The 24,512-nt window shown below is 33.0% G+C and overlaps 1 protein-coding gene across 1 annotated transcript in view; it reads right to left on the reverse strand.

Annotated features, from left to right (window-relative positions):
- Positions 1–24,512, reverse strand: part of RYR3 (ryanodine receptor 3) — a 156,753-nt gene that overhangs the window by 131,762 nt on the left and 479 nt on the right. The window contains exons 2-11 of the mRNA XM_042813262.1: positions 24,075–24,194; positions 20,846–20,953; positions 18,031–18,102; positions 16,974–17,052; positions 15,496–15,608; positions 14,970–15,069; positions 13,248–13,341; positions 9,849–9,923; positions 8,840–8,996; positions 3,680–3,853 (exon numbers count right to left, since the gene is read on the reverse strand). Of these exons, the coding sequence (XP_042669196.1) occupies positions 3,680–3,853; positions 8,840–8,996; positions 9,849–9,923; positions 13,248–13,341; positions 14,970–15,069; positions 15,496–15,608; positions 16,974–17,052; positions 18,031–18,102; positions 20,846–20,953; positions 24,075–24,194 (1,092 nt within the window). The remainder of the gene's footprint in view (positions 1–3,679; positions 3,854–8,839; positions 8,997–9,848; positions 9,924–13,247; positions 13,342–14,969; positions 15,070–15,495; positions 15,609–16,973; positions 17,053–18,030; positions 18,103–20,845; positions 20,954–24,074; positions 24,195–24,512) is intronic.

The raw sequence follows: 24,512 nt of genomic DNA on the forward strand, positions 1-24,512 counted from the left end.
CACTTTAGGTTGTGGAATCTCCATCTTCGGAGATAATAAAAATTTAACTCAACAAAGACCTGAGCAACCTGCTCTTGCTGAACATATGTTGAACATGGATTAAAGACCTCCAGAAGTACCTTTCCAACTCAGCAATTCAGTAATAGTCTATGCCCCCCTGACCAGACATTTCAAATCATAGATACATTTACATTTTACAAACAGGCGTGCATGAGTATGCTGTTTAAACTTCCATTTGCCTTGACTACTTCCTTAGCATACTCTTTTTCTGAGAAAAGCAATTGCCATTACAGAAAGTAGTTTTAAGAAAAATAACCAGATATTGTTGCCTTGATTAAGCTTTAACAGAATAAATTTTTGCTCCTTATCTAACTGGAATGGAAAGAAACAACAAAATTACAAGAAGCGAACTATATCGAGATGGCTCTTGTTCCACTTATTCTTGAACTATCATATTCCTACTGGGCCACCTGTGTTCTCATCCTAAAGAGGTAACATCACACCTTTGACTACATCTCCTTAAATTCTGATAAATACCTGCCATCTGATAATTAAGTTTATCACTTCCCTAGTATGTCAAAGCAAAGAAATCAGAGGCAAATACTGCATCTCCTTTATTTCCCTCCCCCCCCCCCCCTCACATCTATTGAAATTAAAGAATCAACTAATGAACTATCTGGAGATCATCAGCTAAAGAATGTTGTTCAAGACATTATTCCATAAAGTTATCTCCAAAACATAGACTTTGCTATTTTTTGGTTCAGCCATCCCCAGAATAAAAAATTTTCTATTTGTTTAAATGGAATATTTTCAACTTCATCCACAATCACTTCTTCCTTAGAAATCTAGCTTCATGTTCTCTACTGTTTCCCATCTCTCATCCTGCCTCTCTTTGTAGAAGAACTGCTTTGATTCCTTAATCATCTTAGTGTCATTTTGATGGATTCCCTCCAGTTTGCCTCTCTTGAACTGGAAAGCCCAAACATGAAGTCAGTACATCAGATGTGGTTTCATCAGTGCTGAGTAGAGGACTGTTTTCCTTGATCTGCTTGCGATTTTCTTCCTTATACAGCTAAGAAGGTTGCAGGTCATCTTCGCTGTCTGTGTTCAACTTTGACACAATCAATTTTTGCAGCTGGTCATCCTCCAGCACATACTGATACCTGGAACTATCCCTTCTTTGGTACATTTCCCTCTGTTAACCGGCATGAGATCTTAGCCTAACCATTTTTCTGTCCTGTTGAGGATGGTACTTCTGAATAGCAGTATAGTCACCAACTACCAACCGCTCTCCCTTCTGCGAGCACATGCTGTCTCATCAACAAGTTCATTAATGAAGATATTAAATTGTACTTGGGCCTGCATTGATCCTTGAAGTACAGCTCTGGTCCCCAGAAGGACTTAGCGCCAACGATCGCAGTAGCATGAACCAACAATTGAGCCACTTTACTACAATCCACCTGACTACCTACCAAGTCTGACTTGGGGAGTTTGTGCATGAAGATGTTAGAGGAGACTGTTAAACAGATTGGTGATGCTGAGATAAACAACATTCACTGCTTTCATCTTAAGTACCTAGCCATCCTATGGCTGAAGACTGTCAAGTTGGTCACAAACAATTTTATCTTCATAAATTCATACTAAGTACTGCTAGTCACCTTCTTGCTCTTAATACATTTGGAGATGGATTCCAGGTTTATTCATTCCATTTACTTATCGGGGATTTAAGTGAGGATGATGAAATTCTTCTTATTGTCTTTCCTGAAGACAGGAGAAACATCTGTTTTCTTTCAGTCATCAGGAACTGTTACCAATTGCCACAACATTCCAAAGATAATCTAGGGATGCTTTGCAATGACATCAACAATATCTCTCTGTCCTCATGTTGCATATCATCCAATTCCACAGTCTTACGTATTTCCACTTTGTTTCAATGAGCGCTAACCTGATCTTCCTCCACTGAAGATAAATTTGGTTCTGTAGTTTCTCACTGGTCTCAGAGGTCTGGGAGTGTTGAATGCAAATCTTACCAATAAAGAGCAAGGCAAAGAAGGAACTAACTTCCTAAGTCATTTCCACATCCTTGGTCACTAGGCACCTGCTCCAATTCAGCTCACGTTTTTCTTTATCTGCACTTCGCTGTTGATGTATCTAAAGAAGCCATTTGTTGTCCTATCTATGTATCCTTATCAAATCTTACTGTAGATAGGCTTTGCATTTCCTATATCTAAGCTTGCATGCTAAGACAGTGTTTCTGTATTCCTCCTCAGGCATTTTTTATACCTTCTCTTTTAGAACCAAGTTTATCAGGAGCTACTTGTTTATCCAAGGTAGGCCTCTTGCCACCTTCATTCAATTTTCAGCTCATTGGTTGGACCACTCTTTTTATTGTTTTAGATTAATAGAAACATTGGAGGACTTTAAAATAAATCTGTGTTTAAAAAGATGGTGATGTTTAAAAGGAAATCCAAACTGCAGATTTATCAACTGATTTTTCATCTTCTAGTAAGATCACCTTTAAAGTTATTTTTTAATAACTTGACTGTTGACAGCAAGCCTGACGTGACAAACATGACAGAAGAATTAAAAACAGTTAAAAATTGAAGCTCTACTGTATTATTTCAGTTTTAAACATGAAACTGAATAATCACTGGATACTGTATACCACTTGTTATCAGCAGAAAAATCATTTGCCCAGCATAAGAAACTGACATTCAACTCCAGATATAAAGAAAGACCATTTTGCAGCAACAAGCAATGCTGAAACAGAAATAGATCCTAGAAAGAAAAATCTTCACATGATACTACTGGAAAATATAAACAAATAAAATATAATTTTGTACAAAGCTCGAATTTTTTCCAAGTGGCTACAGTATCAATAAAGATTGAAGATATGAAAAATATAATCATAGCATGCATAAGTTTCAGTTCAGATAAAATTAAAATACTTTGATCATGCCAAGTTACTTTATGAATAACAAATGAAAATTTTAACATTTTTTTAAATCAGCTTTTATTAGAGTGGTAACAGATTACAATACATTTTTTCAGTACGTTCCCAGAAAACATCTTTAATTCAAGGTCCATGTTACATCATCACAATTACATTTTAAAATTTCACAGAATATTGTTCATTGAGAGTTGTTATTTAGGATAGTTTGGCTAGGTTGTGGTTGGACTCAATGATCTTAAAGATCTTTTCCAACCTGAGCAATTCTATGATTCTATGATTCATATCCCTTAAGAAATGTGTGCTTAGCCCAAATTCAACATTTTTTCTGGTAAGAAAATAGCTAAGCATATTTCTTAGCTGCAAATTTATATCCTGTCATTTTTTTATTGTTGTTGTTGCTGGTTTTTTTTTTTGTTTTCCTAATTTTCTTGGTTGAAAAGGATCACAATGACTATCTAGTTTCAACCCTTCCCACTATGTGCAGGGCCAACCACTGGACCAGGCTGCCCAGAGCCACATCCAACCTGGCCTTAATATTCTTAAGTGACGTAATTTTTACAGTGAAAGCATTCGCTGTTTACAATAAAACAGCACAAAAAAATTAATCCCACAAGAGCCACACTGTCAGGATATTAAAAAAGAAAACAGGACAGACTAAAATTGTTACACAACTAACATTAATTCAACAAAGAATTAAAAGAAATAATGAAAAGCCAGAATCATTACCTTTCTTTTCAGGAGACCTAAGCGTGCTGATTTAGCATCTGGTGCTTTGTAAGTCAACCATAAGGCACTGGCTACATGTTGAATAAAACAGACTGAATCACCGTATTTTATTTCTGGGACTCCCATTCCATCAATGTCACGTTTAAGAGCAGAATCCTGCTTTTCTTTTAGTTCCTATGAACATAAAATAGAAGTTGGCATATAATCTCCGCGTTGAGGCAGAATAAACCACTGAATTTTAACGTGATCTACATTCCAACACTGAACAATAATGTTTATGATATCTGTGCTATGAAGATGCAGCTAAAAGTTTATTTCACAAAATTTCTAATCATCCGTACAAAACTATTCAGATTCTAATTGTTTAAAAATCACTTCAAACTTGGATTAACACTAAAACTACTGGAGCAAGAAACATCGAGTAAAATCCATTACTATGTAAGTATGTATTAAAAAAATTAAATTAAGCTAACCTAAACATTTTACCTTAGCTAATCAGTGATTACTGATTTTGTTAAAATCTCAATTTAGTAAAGCAATTTTTTTTATTTTTATTTTTTTTTCAATAACAGTTTTCCTTTCTAAACTGAGCTTGGGAATAAAGACAGAAATATGCAGCAAATTCTGTAATGGCAAATTTTGGATGTATGTATATGTTTGTTATTAAACAGAACATGAGTATTAGGTTATTTCTTTTCTATAATTTCAAATTCTCTGATAGACCGAGACGTAAATTGTTGCTAATTTTTTGCTAAGAAAAGAAAAAAGGCTAGACATTGATAAATCAAACTTGCAACGAGTTTTCTGTTCAGTGAATGTTCAACATCTGTGGAGTAAAAGCTGATCCACTGTAACTGTGCTAATTCATTTTCATTTGAATGTAATCTAACTGTCATCTTTCAACAATAATTTTAGTTGAAACCTCATAATAACATCAAGATGAAGTAGAACGAAATTACAATGTATTCCTTGGGGATTCCATTACAATATAAAGACTATGTGGAAATCATGTCACACCATATTTACGTGGATTGCATTACTACATACAAATAAAAATGAACCGTTTACATAAATATTTACAGAGGGGGCACTAAATAATGAAGAACAAGGAAATAGCACAAATTAACTAATCATCAACTATTACTTATATAGCACCCAGATGATCAAAGCATTTTCATCAAGTATTACAGCTGTGACAAGAAACAAGCAATATGAATTAAGATATTGTTTGTTAAAACTAAAATGATACTGGTTCTTTCAGATTACACTAAACATAAATAGAAAAATAAATATCACATTTCAGAATGTTTCTGGGACCCTGAAGGCTGTTTTCACTTTGAACAATAGAGCATAATTTTTTCTCTGTGAAGTTTTGCTCTTTGCACTGTCTGGTTTCTCCAGGATTTTAGCTAAGTAATTTGATAGTAGTGTGCAAAGAGAGCGTGTATTTTCTAACTGCTATTAGAAGTATAAGTTATAAAAAGAATATTGCTAGAGAATGATGAAAAAAAAAGGAAAGGTAATAAGAAATGTGATCTGTAAAATATTTGTATCTTTGCAGCAAAACATCCAATCTTTTTCTCCTCCAACACCCTCTCTTCACAGTCTATTTTTGTTTATCTCCCTGAGGCCACAAATGAATCAAGCTAAAAAAAAAAAAAACCAAAACAAATCATATCACAGTCTGGAAGTTGTCTAAGGGAAAATAACAACAGTAATGGAAATAAAAAAAAAAAAAAAGGAACAAACAGAATAAATGAACTTTGGGAAGCAAAGCTGACAAAGATCAGCAATTTTCACAAGTTGTTTAATACAAAAGAAGGGCAAGAGTTTGAAAATAGGAGAATTCCTACATAAGAGAAAGAAGGTAAGGAATGGCAGACTGAATGAGACAAAAAAAAATAATTAACGATGATTTTTCAACTGTCTTCTTGTAGAAAAATGTCCTCGATACTTCAAAAGCTTGTCTGCCTACCCTTAGAAATGCTTTGATAACTTGACTGCTCAATACTTAATAAGACTAATCTATGTATGCACATTCAAATGGTATCTTTTAGCGTTGCACATTGTTGCTGTGCTAAATGTACTGTCATCTGCTGCAGCAATTTAAGCTAAGAAAAAGATGCAAAGTTGACAAATATAAGAGCAGAGGACTGATATTACAGCACACTTATCTTGCTAGTGTGTCTACTTATAATCCATACCTTGCTGCATACATTTCTATACCCTAATAGCCAACAATGGAAAAAAAGAAGAGGTAATTTTAGTTTTACTTCCTACTTTCTGCCCCCATATAAAATAAGTAGAAGTAGTTGTGCTTAGCTGGAAATAGTAACAACAAAATATGAACCTACAAATGAATATTTGTATTTAGCAACTATGGTCTCTTTAAGGCCTATCATCTTATTCAGAAAACTAACTAAACTTTATGATTACTACCAAACTATTACAACATCCTAATGCCATCTTGAGCCCCTAAGATAGCTACATGTTGGCAGTAATATTAAAATGATATCAAATCTTTCTGCATGAGTCATCTGTGACTTTTGAATGTGTTAGAATGTTACCTACTCAGACTACACAAATAATTTCTTCATTGTTAGTTGTATATGCAGTCATCAAAATATGAAATCTCAAATATTAATTCTGGGCTACGATAGTATTTAAAGAAAAAACATTTTTAAAACATGTATTGCTCTTCATTTTATTTATACTCAAATGTAAGCACAAGCAAGGTTCTGCTCAACAGAGTACAGTGAGCCAAGTACTATGCTGGAATGAGAACACCCATTTCAAAACAGGATTCCATCTGCTGTAGGGGAACTGCTGTCTCCCTGCTCACAAGGCATTACAGAACTCTTGGCTTACAATAAGAAGAATGATATTTTAAAACTTTTGAGAAAGTGAACCCCATTTTAAATCAACAAAAAACATAATTTTGTTGATGTATTTTTTCAACTTAGTTGCCATTTATTTGCAGCAGTCATACACATATATTTTGTTTTCATTCAAATCAGCACCATAAAATAGCATGTTCTATTAATGTATTTTTACTATATTCCTTCACATTAAAAAAGCTCCATCCTACTATTCTATAATTTAGAACATATTAAGGAAAACTCTAAATTAAAATTTATAATTAGAGGTATCTGTTATGATTTCCAGTACTACCTGGTAAAAGGAAAAAAAATGGTGAAAGTAAGTTTATTGTTATTGAATGTTACCAAAGGATTTGAAAATCAAGGAAAACTTTTCAAAGAAACTCCTAGGAAGCCTTGGGTATTTACTATACTCCACAAAATTCTGCCTACTGGCAAACAGAATCTCTTTCTCTCCCCCCCCCCCCCACCCCGACACTCTTTTACCAGCTTTCAGAAAGAAAGAATATCTTGATGGAGAAATGTTTTATTTCCTTTTGGATACTCCACAGCAATGTATGTTCTAAGCACTCTCACCTGAATTCAGTGTTGATCCCACTTGAAAAAAAAAAACCAAAAAACTAGACTAAATAACTCCCTAGGTCCCTTTCAGTCTGAGTTACTCTAGGCTTTGAAAGGGCAAGAGTGCTATAAACAGCAAGGTATTCCTGTACCCTATGTTTAAGGATCTGTACACAGTTGGATAGGAAGGAATTAGTAATCTTGAAATTTCCTTTAATTTATGCCATTTTAAGGTACAGCCAAGTGAAAGCATTTCTCAATTGAGAGAATGAACATGATAAAATCGTTACAAAATTTTACAAAGATTTATGTGCAGAAATTAAAAGACAGTCACATTGGCATCCATGTTGTACAGCCATTCATTCTAAGTTCTTTAACCTTTTAATCTCCATATAATCACATAGGTTGGCTTTATGAGTTTTTTCTTCTTACAGGATTCCATTGCTTGAGAGTAAGCAATAGTTTTTATTCTTTCCTCAGACAAAAGCAAAGTTACATTAAGCCAGTGTGCAATTATGCAGTGATTACATTATAACAACCTGAACAAAACGTTGAACTAGTAACTGTGGCATTCCTGGCACACTGACCATTAACAAGGTGCTCTGGTTTGAAAAAAAAAAAATAATAATAATAAAAAAAAAATTGGAAAAACTTACAGCCATAATAACTGGCTCTGCACAACATCATACCTTAATCTGAACTGCATAGCCTTTTACGTTGCAAAAAGAATGAAATATTTGGTGAGCCTCTGCTATCTAAGTTGCAGATCCTATTACTTTTTCAATTATTCTGATTGGTTAAAATAAGAATCGTTGGCATGCTGCATGCAGTCACGCTAATGAAACAGCTGTGGTTATTTTAAAAATACTAAGGAGTATTTTCTTCATTATATTAACACAAGTCTAGAGTCTGCCAAAGCCTTAAATGATGGATTTTATTTCATACCCATCTAACTTCAGAGATTCTCTTTCAGTACTCCTTAGGGACCATACAACATTCACAATGACACGGAACATTTAACTTCTTATATCCAATCAAAGACACCCATTGTAGAAGCTACAGCAACTGTTTGCACTGTCATTAAAGCGTGTAAAAATTATCATATTTGATGTAAAAACATTTCACTTCCTGGAAAAAGAAAGTTATTAATTTTGCCTACTTTCATATTCAGTCTTCATCCCCTCTCATTAGTACTGTCTTTCTGAGCTGGAAATGGTGAAAAAGCTAGTAACATGCAATTAGCAGCTGACTAAATTGCACAGCATATCGTTTAGAAATCAACAGTAAATTTTTGTTTGCAATTCACCTGTCAGCACACAGCATAAAGAATAACAAGGGCAGAATTTTTCCAAACTGAACTGAATTTCAGCTATAACCTAACTGAAATGAATGACAATCTAATGACTTGCTGCCTAACTAAAACGATTCTAAAACATTTGTATTAAACTAACTGTATCTTGCACTGTATAATCTTTTAATTGTGTTTGATTATTATTTTTAAACTGGTCAATAGCTTAGTTTACTCTGGAATTTATCTATCAGTCTCATTTCTCTTCAAGGAAAACTTTGTTACTCTTGATTCAGGATATTTACTTTTCGATGTAAATGCAGAAACCCCAACAACTACAATATATACATTAAAAATAAAAGGTATTGAACCAACTCAGATCTGCATGTGAGTGCTTCATATTGAGGACAAACTTCCATTAAAGTCACTTACCTTTGATGCTCTGAAACAAAAAGCAGAAGATGTTGTGTCTGACTTTTCTCTGTCCAACATTACCAGACCTTCATCATCATTTAAAGCCAAATACATTCCTGTTGTTATATGTCGAAGACGGAAAGGCTGTCCCCATCTGATGTTACTTCCACTCCAACTAAACATACAAGACATCAAGGAATAAATCATGAAGTAAACAAAACTAATTTTTTTTTTCTTTTTTCTTTTCTCAGAAATTAGAAATGATATATATAGAAAGTCTTTTCAATATCTGCATCACATCAGATGTAAAACTGGTAATATGTCTGCAAATGGAACCTTGCAAGGAAGCAATCTCTGTAATTGTCTTGCTTCACTAACCTCTCCCTGTTTTATTAGGATATGACACTCACTATCTTTAAAAATCACAATATTTTCTGAAAAATATTAACGTGCATATTAACTATTATAAAACCGTTGACTGCATAAATTAATTAAACTTAGGTGAAGGACTCAGTGTTCAAAAGAAGTAGTATATTTTCCCTTAAGATGTAGAATAACTGTGCTAATTACAAGCATATTTCATTTGTAATCACAAATACACCAAGTGTAAAGCAAACAGGCATTGCAGAAGGCCACCGAAGTTGACATTAAGTACCCTTATGGTACACAGAAATTTCATTTCATTTGCAATAAGAGATAACTAACCACAGAGACTGTGTCTTTGAAACACATCCATGAGAGATACTACTGTTTTGACTTCCACACATGCTTCTAAAATGATAAGTGAAAACTAAGCAGCAACATCTCAAGCGTAAGTATCTCATAGGCAACATTATTTTTGACATGGGACAAAGATGAAAAAGGCTTGCAATATTGACATTGTATCATTGATAAATTACTTTTTATTTTGAGTATGAGCAGGCTAGCTTTATTGTACAGCAGGACAAATATATTAATGATGCTCTGTGAATCTGTGAAATTGATGTGAGCATAACAAAAGTTACTAAGAAATCCAAAAAACCTGTACCTTATTCGAAGGGGTTCTACTCTCCACAAAGATCTTGCTCGAACACCTGCTCCTCCAGTTTCATAAAGTACTTTCCTATAGAAAGATTCAGAAGATCATCCTCTTGCCTTTGTTTGTGCTACTTAGTTTTCTGAGGACTGAGTTCTATAAACCATCTAGGACTCCCAGCTAGCTCAATGGATGAAGGTGAACAGAAAAAAAGATTTTTATTTGTAATTGAGAACACTATAGAGTATACAAATGTCCCAGGCAAGTTAAGATTGAAAGCCATTTAGATTAATCCATTCTCTCTCAGAAGCTGATAAAATACTTTCTTTTCAAACAGGCTGAGAATTTTCTTTTGTAGCTTACTGATAAAACTATGTAATTCGTAAATTCCTAGTAGATTAATCTAAATTACTAATGCTCTAAAATATAAACACAATATTAAAAATAATTACACACAATTGCAAAATTAACAATAATCAGCACGAATGCTACATCAGCCATACCACTGGTAGAACTGCTTCTAACTTTCTAACTAAAAAATGGTAATAAGAAAACAAAAGAAAACTGAATTATAGTCTTCACACAGAATAAATATTACAGATAAAATATGTTTCTAATAGTACAGCAGATAAAGGTTTTTTTTTTATTAGAAATTCTGTGTCCTGAGTTTTCAGATGAAAACTTTAATATTACGCATTTTATTTCCTATAGCTTTTATATATTAAAAAGATTACATAAATTCTGGTGCCTGGATTACAAAATTTGAATTATTTCTAAAGCTTAAAAAATATTTCTCATATATACTCTTGTGAGCAGTACTGTTTCACACTATCATGTATGGAAGCTAGACCTTCTGTGCTTATTTATCTTTAAAAGCAAACAAACAAAAAAAAAAAAAACATGCAGCAAGGGAATTCAAAATCTGCCTTCCTGCTCAGTCAAAGTATTCTGTCTACTCCATATACATACATGGAAACATCATAACCTGTTATGTGGTCTGTTCTAAAACACAGTAGCGTTCCGAAATAACGAATTTTAACTGGCTCTTCAGATTGTCAAATGGTTTTATTTTTAACAGCTATCAGGATAAAAGATCTGTTTAGCATTATTCTCATGCAGCTCCTGGACCTGAAAGTCAACACGTGAAATGAAAGCTTTGTTTTATCTTAACTGACCAAGTACATAAGAAACTTTTCTTCTAATGAGAAGAATATTTGATGATCAGACTCTTGACTGACATCAGTAATAAGAATCTATATATTAAAACAAAATAAACTAACATGACATATCATTTACATAGAGTATCTTTCTAAGAATATGGAATTGTAGGTCTACATCTATTCATTACACAGAAGTCACATTTAAGAATATTTATGCAATTCCAAAAATTTCAAAATGATTGTGTACAATAAACAAGAATATAAATTTCTCAGAGAAAGGATAACAGCATTTCCTATGCTTTTTGTATTCCATGTTTCATATACTCTAAAATTGAAATATAAAGTGACAAAAAAAAGAAACTAGCAACCAAATCATCTTCATTTCAAACTAAATGAATATAGTAAATACATAATAACCATTTCAAGTTTCTCATTTTCATCCTAGATCCTCATTGTGTCCGTTTGCCTTACTAGTGTTACTCTAATGATGGAAGAGCCTAGTGACCTCTTCTCTAGACAAGCTCAAAATTAGTAATTTGCTTCCATTCTCCTTTTACCTCCTCTATTTATGCTTGGCTCAACTCAACCATGTCTTCACCAAACTGACTTGGCTACCATAAAAATTCCTCTGTTCACCTCTTACCTTTAAACCCATACACTGGTTTAATTCCTCTAATCCTTTTCCAGCTTTTTCTGTGTGCAATACTATTATATCCTTAGCGACCTGGCCTTATGCTAGTAATGCTGCAAGTAAAAAATAATTTTTGCTTTTTCTTAAACACATCTACATTACGCTTTCTTCAGCTTCTCCTTCATTCCATCCATTCATCCATCCTATTCTGTGTTTCTGCAAAACCTTCCTTTGTGACTTGCAGAAAGATTATTGCGTGCATTTTTCCTAATCTTGTAATAAAAGTCGGTAGTCCCCTATATGAACTATGAGAAGCATTCTTTACAGAAGCCTACAGAAAATTAAATGTCTCTTCCATAAAAAGAACAATTATCAGCATTGTACAACTTAGGAAGCTTGTTTAATAGTATTACTGGAATGCATAGAAATGATTAAGTAAGGAGATAGAATCACTATTTTATAGAACTCTCACTCTTATTCCTATTGCTGTTTGTTTGCTTTGCACCTATCAATTTTGTTTTGGGGGAGAAAAAATTGAGTCCTATAACTACAACCCAGTAAGAACTTGGCCTTATACCACTATGCACCTTACTAATCAGAGAGATAACACAAAATCAACCACTTTAAAATGATCAGTTTACCATTGGTTTACATACATGCAGGTTTAGATACAATATAGTATTTCTGAACTTATTCTAACCTCATTAAGACTAGATGATGAAAATATTATCTGTATTTGACATCTGATCTCCACAACATACCAAAGTCCTAACATTTTCACTAAGGTTACGCTTTTATACTTGAGATGCCTACTTAACATTTCATGCTCAGTGCAAACTTACTATCATTTACATATAGGAAGAGAACAGAAAGAAAAGGTCACTAACAAATATTCTCCAACACTCACTTTGGATCTGCAGACTTTTTCACTGAACAGAAGTATAAAAATTGAAAACTTAAAACTGAGAATTCCATTTAATTTGTTATCTGAGGTATCATATTCCCTAAAGCATACCTGATTTGCTACAACAGGTGCAGAGGTCTTATTTGTTAAGTATGACCTTTAATGTTGCTTTTCTAAATATTGACATAATTAACTTGCTGTGTTTTTGACTCAGCAAAATGCAAAGTTAAATTCTAGTCATAATAAACCATCATTATATATTATAGATGTAGATTTAAGTTCAATACAAAAGAGATTTAGGCTAGGTAATACAATTTAATTATCAATACATTAGTACAATTTGAGCAAGAAAGAACTTGCAAATGGTAAAATATATATCATATATGAAATATGCTGTAGAGACTGGGCTTACAGAGATTTTTTTTAGTGCCTTTATTTATTATTAAAATGTTCCCCATTAATGCTTGCTGACCTCAGCTTATAGTAGCACACTAGACAGGTTGAAATCTTGGTGTTGAATTTCAGAAATACAAGAACTTTAGAGTCATTTTCTGCTTAGTAGGTCTCTCAAATTATAACAGTGTCTCTGTCTAATTAAAAATTACTATCAAGACAACTGAACCTACATAACTTATATAATCTTAAATTTAACTGACAATTAATGATCCATACTTATATTTTTGAGAGAAAATGTATAAAAATACACCACCACTCACTTTTGCTGTGAGTCATTCTGATCTGTAGAAGGAATAGTCAAACACTCATCACGACCATGGAAAAAACGTACTACATGCCCACCAAGAAGATACCCTGCAGAAGAATCACATTCACTCATTAGTTTATATTGGCCATCCCAAAATGTCATTCTCAAAATAAAAAATAAAAACTCTATTAGTTTTAATAATACCTCTGTGAAAAAGTATGTTAATTCTTATTATCTTTTACAGTTACAGCAAAATATTTATTCTGAAATTAAAGATAAGAGGAAAGCAATCTCTTAACATTTAAAAATCAAATTCTGGGACAGAAAAGGAAATGGAAAAAAACACATAATTACTTTTTTGAAAATTGAATGCTTTATGTAGAAGACAAATTTGTTAAAAGAACAAATATATAAAGTGGGAACGTAGAACAAAACTCATATTAATGCTGTTGATCCAATATGAGTTTGTAAATTAAAAAAATGATAACGGGCAATTATGCTGTTGCCAGTTATTGCCAAGGTCAAAATGAAGAAAGAATGTTAAGAAAAATATCAGGGTAGCATATTCTGTTCTATCAAAATTATTTGACATAAATTACAAAGATTCTGTTATGAGACTTCTTTACATCGTCATGTTACATCAGTATCCTCTTTTGTACTTTAAATGCTTCATATCTTTCCTTACAAGCTAGAAGAAATATTTTTAAAAAAGTACTGATTTTCCTATGTTTTACACTGTGCATATTATTTTGATCTAGTTTCAGTGAAAATCCACTATTCTCTCTATTAAATAATATTAAAAGCATCAATCATGAATCATATGATTTCATTTTTCCTTTTCTTTACTTGTGTGTTATCCCATGGACACTTTCAGTTCTCTTTAACGCAGTTCTTCATGAAGTTCTGCAGGAGTCATCACATACAATTTCAGTTCTCATAAGCTTCTTGAGAATATGCAGACTTGGTTGACTTTATAATTTTGCAATAGAATGTGTTGAAGAGGATAGCATTGAGATAGGGAGCAATATCAACTGAATGAATCCTTCATTACAGAACAAGACGTTTCGCACACAGAATAAGGTAACATTTCTCAAACATGATTGAGAAGTGCAGCAAAGGACCTAGTGAGAAATCAGACTATGTGGTATGGGATTTAAGGCTGATTAACACGATGTATTTAAAGAGTTCATTTTCAATGACTATCAGAGAGAGGCAATAAAGAAGTAAGGCTGTGAGATCCGGAAAGGTTCTTTAAATTTGCAGGTATCTTTAAAAAACATGATGAGGATATTGAAATAGGAACTACAAGAAACCTGTTTTCCATTTTGCATGTACCTCATTTCTCTTCTGTTCTCTCATGGCACAGGGCTATTGAAATTCCTCAGCAAAATCTAAGTTTACTGACTTTTCTTACTTATCAGCCCTTACTCCCAAAAATTAAACTGAAGGCCATGAACTCATCTGTTGCTTGCTTGGTCTTCATTTCTCATGTAACTGTTTATGCTTTGTAAATCCAGAATTAGATTACTCATTTAACTTTTCAGCAGTTAACTCAGCTGAAGCATCTGTATTTCCCCATTTTCCCTTCCATTAATCTCCTATCATCCCATGCTCATTTCCTATAATAACCTGTTTTGTTTGATGTTTTGAGGTGTTTTCATTCATTCACTTTTCATGAAATATGATACAAAGCCATTCATACTGTACAAATTTCTAAACATATAAAACAGCAAACCTTCTGTAATATTGCTTCCTGAGCATGTAGGATGTACATTCCAAAGTGTCTGCATAAAGGAGGCGTCCACCTGAATACTTCCATTTGACATGGAGAGATGCTGAAACAAGAACAAGAAACAGTGAAAATTGTGCTTAAAAATATTTTAATATGTACTTCCTCAACAAAACAGAAATACAAAACAATGTAGACATACATACACTCTTTAAAAATTGGTCAGAACATGCTTTTTAAATGATCTTTTCTAAACTATCCAGCACTCTACAGCTACAGCTTAGAAATATTCCAGTTAAGAGAAAGAAAAACCTCCCTAGAGAATATTGAAGGCCAAAAGCATGAAAATAAGCATGATCTAGTGCGAAGAAAACTATTCACAGAGGAAGAAAAAAAAAAAAAATCATTAGAACCAGATATCATTTTGTTGATCGGAAAAAAAAAATAATAATCGTTTATAAGAATCCCAACACTTCTCCAGCAGATTGTGCTTTTCCACCATCTGGTTCACTCGCTTGAAAAACAAACCTACCAGGTATCTTTCAGAGGACACACTGACCAGGATAAGATCATCACCTATTCGAACTTTTTCTCCTTCTGACCTCTGTTTAGAAGCAGGGTGTATTGTCCACCAGCATGCCTCACCTAAATGACAAAAGATACTTATCATTGGTATACAAAACAGGTAACTCCCAAAAAACTTAAGGATATTTTTGGACAATATTGAAACAACCTAATGAAGAATTGTCTTGTAAGACAATCATACAAAGCCAACTCATTGCTTTTTTTCTATCCACTCAAGTTTTTCAATTTTTCAAAACTGTTTTTTTGGCAGCTAATCTTTGCCATCACTGAAGGTGTTACTTCCTGTTGAATGCTTTGTTAAAGCCACTAATAATTTACAAAACAATGCTTAGAACTATTTTTCCTTCAGCAGCAGTAAGTTGGTGGTGCTGAAGCTACCTTGGTCTTAATGATCACATTTTGGGTCTTCTTTTCCTTAATGTCCTTATCTGTATTCACAACATTCTGTACCACTAAGCTACAATAACATTATAGAACTGAAAGAAATACTCCGTAATTTTACAACATTGCTGGTAGCATAAGGAAAAGTGCAAAAAACTTTTTAATCAACTTTCAAACATCACATAAAACATTCTTAAAGTATGAAAACTATGAAAATGATTATAAAGACAATAAAGAAAAGTTACATCCCTAGAAGTCTAAAGTACTAAATCCTCCAAAGTGAATCCTTTGAAGTATTCAGTGACTTTTGAATCAATATTCACCAGGTCAAAAATGCTGTCTACAGATGAAACTGATTCAAAAGAACATTTTCATGGGTCAAAAGAGGGGCAAGAGCAAGTAATATTTTGATGTTTAGTTTATGAGCTGTACAAGCATGTTGTAGTTTTCAAAACTCTCAGCACAGAAAATCAGCTAATCACTCCTTTTACAGGCTACTTTTTACATATTACATCATGTGCAAGGATCTCTTGGTATACATATAGTAAAATAAATACCAATACAGATATCTGCCAACTACATATATTAAAAACTTCAAATGCACGAGCAGATACACACATGATAATTTTGAAAACAAAAACAATAGAACTATGAACTACTATCTGAGTGAGAGAACACATACATTCCTCTTACCAGTATGCTTAAAGAAGATGGTCTCTGTATGAGGCAACAACCAAACACGCAAGGCTGAAACCATCTTCTTTATAGCTACTACTGAAAGACAAACCTCACTTATTCCAACTCAGGCCATGCAGATAACATAGACTTGAGCTGCTCTGAAAGTAATGCCTCCTATTTTATTATTTTGGCCCACAAATTTAGCGGCAGATGTTTGTGGTAAGGCAGTAGAGGTTGAACCTTTCTATCAATATTCTCTTACATTTTGTTGCAGTGTGCCGGATGGTAGCAGAGGGGCAGCCTGACAAAACAGCGTTTGATGGAAGTGCATATGAAGCAAAGATGTAAAATTTTAACTTGTCATACCTGCTGCACTTTCTTGTAGTCCCACATCAAATGCAAGTTTATCAGTCTGGGATCTTGATGACGTTAAGCATGTTAAATACTGAAAAATAGTGGAGTTAATGAAAATCAAAATCAACAGTATCTGTTATCACACATGCAGAATAATTAATAATACATTCACATTATTCTACCCTACTATCAGACATGTGTTTTTTTTCTTTCTTTTTAATTAAAGAATAGTGTTATTTATAAATATGCTTTCCCCAGTTTCTTTAAATTATCAAAATATTTTTCAATTCAGCACATATTTATCTTCTACAGTATAACTCCTTTCCAAAGCTTCAAAAGGTTCATGATAGGAGTAGACAAACATCTTAGTATAGTCTCATTGTAATAGATTTCCTGCATGACAGCATACCGCGTAATAATACTTTCAAATTCTGGTAAATCAAGGCAATTATGATTTGTATGGTTTATAAAAAACACTTACAGAAATTTAAGACGAATATAGTAGACTAATATACAGTATTCTAATACAGCAAAAAGTAGAGAAGATGCTTTCTTCATCTCTCATTTCTCCAACCTCTATTAATTATACACTAATAAGTCAGAGATCACGAGCAGTTAAAATTTTCCACTTGTGCAACACAGTAAAATAAAATTTATAAAAGGTAGCACATCTGTGGACACAGTCCTTGGGAACAACTAATTTGTGCATTATGACGGAAAACTCAACACATATTACGACACATTCACTTGTGTCAGCAGAAGCTTGCTAATGGAACAATCACTGTAATGGATTCCTGAAAAATAGAATTTATGGTTAAACTCAGTGCTAACTTTCTGACTGAAATGGATTTGAACAATCTAAATTTAAAACAAAGACCACTCCCACCGTGTTGAGACATCACAAGCTATTCAATTTTTTATTTTTATTTTTTAAATCTAGTATGGAAGACATATTATGGAAGACATACAAAAACCGGTAATTCAGAATTTTTGTAATTATTTTGATTTAAAATACATTTATTTATGAGTTTCATACTACCAATTTCCTTGCAAGTGCATTTTTGCTTACCATTTCACTGAATGAATGTCGAAGTAGTATAGCATGGCCATACAGCAAAGTTCTGTGACCACCTTGAGCTGCCTACAGAACATGGCAGAGAAGGTTAGAACACCAGCATGGACTACAAACAGATTTATGTGAGGATGTGAAGAGCAATTTTAATTTAAGTTAAAAAAAAAACATATTCAAGCAAATTATGAAATGCCTATGCTGCACAAAAATCATAAATAAATTAGCTACCGCAACAGCCAAATATATGCCAAGAGAACAAATGTTCTTGGCCACAGCTTGTTATTGTAATGCAATTTTTAACATAATTAAATAAAATTACAGTATTTTCAAAAAAATATTTGAAGTGGAATATAATAATACTTACCTTTTTTACAAACTTCTCAGAGGCATTAAAAAACATAAAAAAATAAATACATATACACACATACACAAATTCTGAAAGAATTAAAAAATGCAACTACTGCAAATGTTTTAAGCACTTATGAAGGGTAGCTACTATCTAGAGCTATTGTCACATTTAGCTTTTATTAGATTCATTAAATCAACTGCATCCATAATTTCAATGAAGCACAAATTGTTATTTTCAAATATGGGAATATATTACAAAATCAGAGTAGGCAAAACTGGATTTTCTTTGTGATCCTTTTAGTCAGGGAATTTAACATGTTCTGACTCTTTCGGACCAGAAAAAAAAAAAAAAAGTCCAAGGGAAAAACTGTTGGAGTGTGTCTAGAGGAGGTCCACTAAGAAGATCAGAGAGTTTGAGCACCTCTTCTACAAAGACAGGCCGATAATGTTCTCCTTTCAAGGAGTTACTTACATAGTCAATTTCCTTAAATTATAAAATTCCCCTTTTTCCTACATATTATTCTGATTATTTTCTATGATGCCAATAAAAAATGAAGAAATACTAGTACTCTGTTTATGGAATTCCAGAAGGAAATCAAAAGAAATCTCTCATCATGATATAAATTCAGCATTAATTTCTATTTGAACAAATATATTTAGCACTGCAGATTATTTGCATAGTAGTTGGTCAACTTTTAGTCCCAAAAACTAAGTAAATGCATAGAATTTGTTCATGCTCTATTCTCAAGATAATAAAATTTGAATTCAATATTATGTTAAGAGAGCAGAGAATAAGTAGGGACAATAGAGAAGGATGCATAATATTCTTCACAGCCAGTAAAACCAACCAAATTAAGTCTTCCACACAGGCTTTTAAACTATTCTGGAAAATCCATTAAAGCCCAGCATAATAGAAGATAGCAACACCCAGATTTGGCATAATCTCATCAGGCTACAGAAATTTGAGAGATACAGTAAACATCAATGTACTGAGATTGCCTGCAACAATTTCACAAGAAATTTTAAGAGACATTTGTATGACTACTGTTTAATTCCAACTGAAAGTGGAATGCAGAATTTGCTTCACACAAGTTTTTTGTGCCAGTCATGGTGCTGAAAAACACTCATTGCAGAATCTGCCATAAGAAATAAACACTGTAAAATCTTATTAAATATTAATTCATTAATAATGTTTTACCTCCTGTTAGGAAGTGGTATTTCTAATTTTTTCCCTACAGTTCAACTGAACAGGAGAAGAAAACAATAAAAGTGAATTTACATATTATTTTAAAATCCTAAAACATTATACATGAATACAAATGGACTAGTGACAAACTAAGTGGAAAGCACAAGTCATTTTATTACTTTGTCTCATTGATAGGGGAACATCTGACAAGTTGCTCAAATGACCATGCAGATCATTCAAAATACTGACAAATCTACATCTGAGGTTTCTATTAGGCCTAATTTTTACCTGTAATATTGTTCCATTTTGTCAAACAAATACAAGTTGTATATAAATTTTTATGTTTCATGGCTTTAATGATAATAAATCATGTGTAATAAAGTGCACTTATTTTTATGGAATTCTTTCTTAGTACATTAGGATTCCTAGGATATCTTAGACTTGAAGTGATATAATCAAAGGTTTTGTAATAAAAATGCAGATACAGCTACATTTCAATTTCTTGCAATCTCACATTACATTATAAGCATTCCAGTAAGTAGGCTTTAATAATACAGTAAAAAAATTAATAAACCCAAAGGACAAAATTATTAAATGATTATTTCTGTTCAACAGTTCTTGTCTCTTACCACGGGTTAAATCATTTAAAATTACAATAAAGCAGTGTAGGTACACACCTACAAAAAAAAAAAAAAAAAAAAGTAATACCTGTGTACTTAAATCTGAACTTACCACATAGATTTAAATTTTTCCCTTTCTTCTGTTGATAGAACTTAATTCCCAGATGATAATTTTATGAGAAGATAGGTCAAATAAAGCCAAATACCTCAAAAACTTTCTTTGCTTAGTGAAACGAGATCATGGAGATTTACATCACCATGACAAAATTATTTTGCTTTCCTCATTAATAAATAGCATTCTAATACAATAATGCTTTTTATGACAATAATTTATGACTCGAACAAACCCCAACTCATATACTCTCATCGGATTCATAAAAGCCAGACAGTCTCAGGATGGATGATAATAAATAATCTCTGAAGATGATGTTACTGTTATCTGTAAATATTTCAATAGACTAGCTGCACCCATTCCTCAATGCCATATTAAAAAGTAACATTATTATGGCAGTGGAGGACTAACTTCCCCAAGAAAAAAGGAAAACTGAATTATCTGCTACACAAATTCCCTCATCTAGAAAATTCTGGAACAAGGGAAGAAATTAAAAAAAAACCCAATACTCAGAAACTCAACATTCTTTGATGTCAACTTACTTACCCCTTCATTGGCATTATCCCCTGTGTTGGTCAGCATCTCTTGAAGGGCTCTTACAGACAGAGACTGTTCAAGGACAAAGTTACAGATGCAAAGGTCTGGAGGAACATACTGTAAAAAAAAAAAAAAAAAAAAAAAAGAAATTTAAACAATATAAGAACAAAAGAGCGGAGTATATTAAATGTGATGAAAAGTGTATTTGAAACCATGTATTTTGATTTTAATATCTGTTTTTCTGCTGGGTTTTTGTTTGTTTTTGAGATGCATGCAACCTCCTTTTAACAAAATAACATAAATCCACTCTTCAGAATTTGTCACTACAGTAACTTCACATATGCTAGAATTGTATTTATAAAATAATAGAATGGCTTGTGTTGGAAGATACCTCAAAGATTATCTAGTTGCAATACTGCATAAAAATTATACTATGAAAATTATATTTGTTCTTTAATATCATTTAAAAAAAAAACAAACAACAACAACAAAAGAAAATGTGGATGATATTATCTGATGAATAAAGCTTAAACTCTGAACATATTTATAGATGCCCCTAAACGTCAAAGACTCAGAATCCTATGATTTAATAATATAACCTATTTTAGGGACCTTATTCTCAATTACTGAATCAACAATAACTGCTGATTTTGAAATATCAAACTTTAATTCAAAAACGATAAGCATCATTTTTCATCTGTTAACATTAATATGCCCAATAAAAGATGTTTATGTGAAATAAATAAATAAATAAATAAATATCAGTGGGAATCTTATAATTGTATATAAATACCTGACCAGACATTATAAAGCCAAACTTCTCTGTGGCATCATTTAAAAGACAAGAAGAAACTGACACATGCTGAAATTCAAGAAATTCCATCCAAGTGTGAGAAAATAATGTTTTTACCATGAGGATGGTCAAACACTGGAACAGGTTGCTCAGAGAAGCAGTAGAATCTTTTTCCTTGGAAGTGTTTAAACCTTACTGGACAGTGTTTTGAGCACTATGGTCTGGATGAACCTATGCTGAAGAAGAGGTTGGACTCTGTGATCTCTATAGGTATTCTCCAACCTCAAAAATTCTGTATTTTGTGACTTAACGATACAGATCATGGCTTCAAATGCATTTTAAAGTTGAAATATGATTCATGAATTTTTAAATCACTGTGACAGGAGAGAACAAAATTCTTGATAAAGATGTTTTTTGAAGTGGTGCAAAGGGAAAGAAGATATACCTAAACACAATACAGAAAGCAAATAAACAACAAACTGCAGTTGGTTCTGTACAAAATTCTTCCTTGTTCTCTGTTATGACTGTCTGTTTAGAGATCTCTCTGGTTAGCTCTTTCAAAATGATTACATTATAAGCTCTGTGAACCTCTTAATTTTAAACAAACTTCAGAAGCTCCTATGATAGTATCTGCTGCTAAGGTATGAATGTAAAGTAGTTCCATAGAATTGTACAGTAACATGTTCCTCCTTTTCTTAGACCAGAATGAGGAAATGCACTATCTTCCACATTGTGTGGAAGAAAAGGATCTGGGGGTCTTGGTCAAAGCTCAGCTAAACGTGAGCCAAGAGTGTGCCCACATGGCCCAGAAGGCCAATGGCATCCTAGCTTGTATCAGAAATGGTGCTGCCAGCAAAAGCAGGGAAGTGATAGTCCCTCTGCATTCAGCACTGATGATGCTGCACCTCAAATACTGTGTTCAGTTTTGGGTCCACTGTTATACAGACATCATGACCCTGGAGTGAGTCCAGAGAAGGGCAATGAAGCTGTGAGGAGTTTGAAGCACAACTCTTACGAGGAAGAGCTGAGGGGCTGGGGGATTGTTTAGCCAAGAGAAGATGAGGCTCAGGGAAGACTTTATTGCTCTCTATAGAGGTGACAAGGTGAGGTTTGGCCTCTTCTCCTGTATAATGTAAATTTCTCCTGTAAAACATACAATCTCATCCTCAAGTTCAGCCAGGAAAGATTCAGTTTGGATGTTAGGAAACATTTCTTCTCTGGAAAACTGGTCAGGTGCTGGAATGGGTTGCCCAGGGAGGTGCTAAAGAAATGTTTAGATGTACTATGTGGCATGGATCAGTGGGAAAATATTGGTGGTAGGTGGATTGTTGAACTGGATGAAGTGTTTTCTAACCTTGATGATTGTATCAGAAATGCATACCACATCACAGTTGAGCTGTCAGTCACTAAACAATTCCCAATTGCTCAAGAATTTTAAGACAACAGTTGAAACACATGTGAAAACTAAAGACTTTATCTTCATCATGTGAAAGATAATTGATCATTTGTAAAATATATATACTTCAAATGATCACAAAGAATCAAAGTTCTTTGCAAAGAAATGCAAGTTTATCAGCAATAACTTTTTCCCTATGAGTTGAGCAAAGACTTCTTATACTGCATAAGAAACACTTTGGATTTAACCTAGTCATAATACTTGGACTAAAAATAGGACAACAGGGCAGCATTTCAGTAGAGAAGGTGCAGAGACTCCATTAAAAAACAGAAGGAGAAATAAATGTTTGGGAAGAAAAGTAAACATACAGAACAAAGAAAAGTAACAGGATACAGAGAGTAAACAGAACAGAGGGAGTAGGTCCTGAAACTACCTTTGTTCTTAATGCTTTGCTTTAGTACAAGTCTCAAGTTTCATCTCATCCTTGCTAAAGCTCCTCCTTCTACTCTATTTTTTCTGTTCTTCCTTAATCCTTTTTTGTTTCCCCTTTGACAGTTGCTATCCTCACAACTTTTCAGTTACTTAATAATTATCCCAACTTTCTGCTTAATCAACATGATTAAAATTAACAGTTAACATCAGTTAACAGATGACAGTGCTTCTGAAAGTAGTCCAGTATATATACTATATATTTACATATATATATAGAGAGAGAGAACGAAAAAGATAATTGAAACTATGGCCACAAAGAAAAGAAGCTTTTAATTAACTTAAATCTTAATAAGAGACTGAGGATATACTCTTGAAAATACAAAGCATTTCAGGTACAGAATTAAGTTAAAGACTAGTGGCTATGACTGTTAATAAATATGTATGCCTCAAAATACTTTTAGAATCTCTAAAAAACTTCGTGTTGCAGTCACAGAAAGAAAGGAATACAAAGAGTACATCTAACATCACATTAAAGAAGCTGCAATTAAATATACTAATGGATAAGTGGGTTAACAGTCGTTGATCAATTACATCAGCTGAGAGAATCTACTTCTTACTTTAGCTTCTGATGTTGGTTCCAAAAAGCACAGGCGATTTCCAAGCCCCTCAGCTGCCAAGCAAAACTTCCTTTGTTCTTTATGAATACTGGAAACACACTGCAGTACTACTTCGTCATCCTGTCACAAAGCAAGAGAGAAGAAAGGAAAAAAGTAAATATTTGGAAGTTACATACAGTAAAGCTACATGCATGCCAAAGGACCGGAAGACAGAATCCCTTTGAAATTTAATGCATTATATTTACATAACTGCTAAATGTACATACATATAGATTGTATTGATGTGTATATACAGTTGCACACATTTGTATTCAAGAAAGCATCAAAGTATTGTGGAGCTCATATCTCCAGGATTTTGAGAAATGTTCTGTTCCCTTAACAGGGCCAGCTGCAGTGCCACAAAAAAAAAAAAAAAAAAAAAAAAAAAAAAAAAAAAAT

The sequence above is a fragment of the Centrocercus urophasianus genome, unplaced genomic scaffold, assembly GCF_019232065.1.
Source record: "Centrocercus urophasianus isolate 14NV4802_14NV808 unplaced genomic scaffold, USGS_Curo_1.0 seq_14, whole genome shotgun sequence".
Classification (NCBI taxonomy): domain Eukaryota; kingdom Metazoa; phylum Chordata; class Aves; order Galliformes; family Phasianidae; genus Centrocercus; species Centrocercus urophasianus.